General features: G+C 36.1%; 1 protein-coding gene across 1 annotated transcript; it reads right to left on the reverse strand.

Annotated features, from left to right (window-relative positions):
* Nucleotides 1-267: 267 nt before the first annotated feature.
* On the reverse strand, nt 268-2894 carry LOC140162141 (bombesin receptor subtype-3-like). The gene has a single exon (XM_072185414.1). It carries the CDS (start codon nt 1614-1616, stop codon nt 483-485), a length of 1134 nt encoding a protein of 377 aa, XP_072041515.1. The 5' UTR covers nt 1617-2894; the 3' UTR covers nt 268-482.
* Nucleotides 2895-4675: the final 1781 nt, after the last annotated feature.

The following is a 4675-nucleotide window of genomic DNA, read 5'->3' on the forward strand; positions in this document are numbered from 1 at the left end:
TTCCATAAAGAGTTAAGACTAGTTATATTTACAATATTAAAAATGAAAATTGTGATAATAATAGTATCAATAACTTTGCTATGGTTCTTTGCAACATATTGGTTGGAAGAACCTTAAGCCTATTTTAAGTAGCCAACATATATTTATATGATTATATTCAAAATGATAATGATAATTATGATAATTATAGCATCAATAACTATGATATGGCAACATATTCGGTTGTTTAAAAGACCATAATACATATATTATAATACATAGTTTAAAATACATAGATAATGTTAATGATTATGTTTTGTGTAAGTATAACCCTCATCTCTAACCATAACCCTAACTCTAAATCTAACCATAACCCTAAAACAGGGTGCGCAGGGTAAACCAGAATTGTACACAAAAACACTGTAGCGTTGCTTGACTGACAACATTATGTTAAGTAACATAATATAACGATTTTTATTTGCAAAACATATCATTAAAGTCCATTATAACTCAATTGAATCAGTATGTTCCTTTCCACCATTTTCACTCACTCCAGAAACAACATATTGCATTGTTACATGCTGCGGCCTAGCTTCACGAAGACGTTCACGATATTCAGATATTACTCGAGCTGCCCTCGTAAATCCAAGCCAATCCATTAATCGTCTACGATGTGAAGAACTCAATATGAATACCAACCACGGGTTCAGGCTTGAGTTTGCCAAAGACATGAAGTACTGCACTTGTCGGAATATGAAGAATGAATCCGAGAAGTCCCATTCGTCTGGAGGCTTGAAATGGTATGTCAGCGTGTATACGTAGTTTGGGAACCAAAACATGATAAAGAATACCGATAGGGTTATTGAGAGGTATGCAAGACGTTTGCGCGCATTGACTTGCTTGACAAACTGGCTACTATTAGTATTAAAAGTTGTCGTGCTTTGTAAGAGTGCCCTTGCCATTATGGAGTAATGCACTGCTATTATGGTAACAGGAATAAAATATAACATAAGCACTTTGGTCACTTCATAGAATTGTCCTTGAAAACTTCCGCGTTTCACAGAGCTGCAAAGTACTTCATGAGATATATAGGAAAATTTGTCTGTCAGAATCGGTGACGCAAAAATCACGCCCAAGATCCATGCTGCCACTGCCCAACATAGCGTTAGTTTTGTTGACTTTGACATGTGGGCTTTAATACCGGTAACTACAGCCGAATATCGTTCACGACTTAGGGCAACTAAGGAATACACGCATGCACATTGGCATACAACTGGCGTGTAATTTTTCAAAGCGCATGAAAGCGCTCCTCGTAACCAGCAAGGATGAATTTCGTGTTCAATGCGTATCGGTCCGACTATAAGTATGTACATTAAGTCGGCTAATGCAAGATTAGATATTAAGATATTCGGTGAATTTCGAAGATGTTTATCTTTCAGAATGATGAACAGAAGAGCAATATTCCCAATTACACCAAACAACACAAAGAGTACATATATAACCATACGTGCCTTGAAGCTTTCACGAGTAGCACAGATGGTCTGATAAAAGAATTGACGCCATTCTTCTTCGGAAAACTGAGTGTTAAATCCGTTTTCTGTGATGTTAAATGAGGTTGTATTGGCCGAGGAATCCATTGTTGATATATGACGCGTATAATTAGCTTCGTTTGTCTTTAACGTACAAGTTTTTCTCGAGCGATGCTTCGAATGTTGTTTAACAAACAGTTTGCTTTGTCAATTTCTGTGACGTTACAGTCTTACGACACCATGTGGTTATGGAAATGCCATATATTCAAGTACCGACAAAACCAAAATACCTCATAAAATCTACTTCGCAGTCACATATGAATACCAATGTCATTACGTTTCACTACCTGGAGAATTGATCAAAAATTGAATTCCCTCCTGAAGTTGGTATCTGTCAAAGAGTTGACCAGTTCACAAGGATGTCATATAGCTATAGGTCAAATGGTCAATGAGTTACATAAAAATGACCTTGCGTGGTATTTAGTTCCCAGGAAGTGAGGTTTGCCTCAGGCAATTTGTGGTTAAATGTTGATCCCTCACTACAAGAGTTATGACCGTCGATTTGGTTGAAAAAGGAGGTGAGACATGATCAAATCTCTCCAGATAACAAAACGTAATGTCAATTAGGTACAAGATAGATAAACATGTTCACTACCTGGCTCACGTGGGTCACGATCTTGCTTTACTTTGCAATGAACTAGGCCAAATTCCAAATGCAATGTTATTGATAATTTACTCAAAGTAGCTCAAATTGCTTCATTACGGTGTCGATACACAATGCATTCCGCTGTTGATCACGATGATGGACTGTAAGCAAAAAACTAAAGTAAATTTGTAATAGTGGCGTGTATGGTATGAGCAATGTCTTACCGCAAGTATAATATAATTTTATGCTTAGACGAAATGTATCCATGTCATTGCAACCTGAAACTTCGAAATACAGTCTTCCGAATTGTACGTTGTGCTGAATGCTAAGCGTATATTTTCCCAATATCATCTACTTTGCTAAACAGAAGTGAAGCATTTAATATTATCATCAGCCCGGGGGCCTGTACCTTCAAAGAAATGTTACAAGCTGTTATTACTGCTTTCCTCCTATGTGTATAACGGGGTGTATGATCGCTGTAAGTTGTCTCAAACATGGAGAAAGAAGTTGTCATAGATAAGTCCCACATCAAGCCGCCTCAAGATAAGTGCTGTGTGTTCATATTCATCCGCTCAAAGTTGAAGACACGGAGATATACTTGACACGTTGATGGCGTCCTGCTAGTCACGTGTTGCTTTAGAAGCTGCATATTCTATTGGTCGATGTTTCATCAATAGCGCATGTTTGATATGTTAAATATTTTCATATTGAAGATATGGATTTTTTCCCAAAAAGACCTAATTTTTGTTTGTGTTTTAGGGAAAAAAATCTATATCTTCAATACGAGAAGTCAAAATTGTCAATTGATCGTCGGCTTTTCATCCCACCTACGTACACTTTAAGTGCATATCATCACATTTATCAAGTTTACTTCGAGTACTGTTAAATATCAAAAATATCAATTTTAATCATTTGCCATAAAATGTGTATTACATTGCGAATTTCAAAAATCAAAATTATTTGATATCAGAAGGACATTCTTCGTATTCAGAATGCAATTCGATATGTCTGATGTGCTCTTATGTCCCACAAAAAATACTGTCCAAACGTTCATACACCATCCCTTAAGCGTAATAAAAAATATCTTGTCAAAATGATAATGGCCTTGGTATGTTATGTTTTAATTAATATTAATTAGTATGATTACTGTGGGCGTGGGAGTACTGGGGCGAACTGGTCGACAGTGTCACGGTGATGTTTCCATCTGGATATGCACTCGACCGGGATGCCTGACCAGAATGCAATTCACGCGTACCAACGTATTGCCTAGCTAATTATGCTAATTATTCACATTTATGCTGAAAGTGTTCCCGTTTTCTCACACATAGATGCATCAAGGGGATACTATTTGACATTGTATGTAAGTTTGAAGACAATCCATATCGTAAAACAAGGCACGCTGTTTTATCACCGATTTCAGATACTCACCATCACGACAACTCACACACAAATCGTTTTTGAGTTTGATTGTAAGGCAACGTCAGACGCAAACCAAAGTTGCTTGATGTGATCATTTATTATTTTTCTAACAAAACATTATTGTATTCAATTCTTGGCCTGAATAATACAAACAGCTATCACACAAATAAATTATACACATATTTTTTGTAGCAATTTTGAAGATAGATTTTCGTTTCTATATCAAAATTATTAATTTTTTCTGCTTCTTGTGGTAATTGTACATAAACTGTACATCAGTGTACAAATTGAGGGCGCTATTTACATATATTTTAAATTTAAATTTAAACCTTACATTTCATGTTGAAAAGTGTTTTGAAAATTGCTTTGTCCTTTGTTAGTCTATTTGCTGATGTTCTAATACAAGTTTGCAAGATTAGTGTCTACCACCTTGTAAAGAAGCAATTCAAGATTTTAGATAAGCAGCGGCCTCATGTTTCAACTTTTCTTTAAAATGACTCAGTTTTACATGCCATCAAACAACCGTAAAATTAGTCTTTTTTAATTCTATCTTGGATTATAGAAGTTTTGTACAATTATTCATTCAATCAATTAAAATTTTAAAAAAGAGCTGGTTCATTTTTGTAGAGTGTTATACATCTATTGTCACCAGAAACACCAAACAATAATCCATGTCCCGTAATAGGCTATTCCAGTTGAAATCCATGCCACCCCATATTGCAGACATGACCTTAATCTCCAACGCCATTTAAAATTCACATTTCCTTAGTCCTTCAAGGAGGACCACGCTCCATTTAGTACGATAGTCCACGCCGTCAGGCGTGGGTCCTTCTACATTGGACATATCCTTCCCGGAAAGTCGGGGGAAATGTCAAACTGACTAACCACGCCTACTGACAGCTACTAATGATATTCAGCCAATCCGATTGACTGAATATCATCAATAACTAATCAGTAGGTGTGGCTTCTACTACTACCAGAACACTAGCTTCTTGACACAAGTATTGCGTAACAAAATTGATTATTAATCCTCTTCAATTGCATATGTGTTAATGCTATTATAATACTCGATTTTCTTCTTACCCTCATCGTTCACTGACCT

The sequence above is a fragment of the Amphiura filiformis genome, chromosome 10 (genome assembly GCF_039555335.1).
Source record: "Amphiura filiformis chromosome 10, Afil_fr2py, whole genome shotgun sequence".
Lineage (NCBI taxonomy): Eukaryota > Metazoa > Echinodermata > Ophiuroidea > Amphilepidida > Amphiuridae > Amphiura > Amphiura filiformis.

What these genes read in the sequence shown, in the direction of transcription:
- LOC140162141 (XM_072185414.1), bottom strand. Translation starts at nt 1,616, where the DNA reads ATGGATTCCTCGGCCAATACAACCTCATTTAACATCACAGAAAACGGA.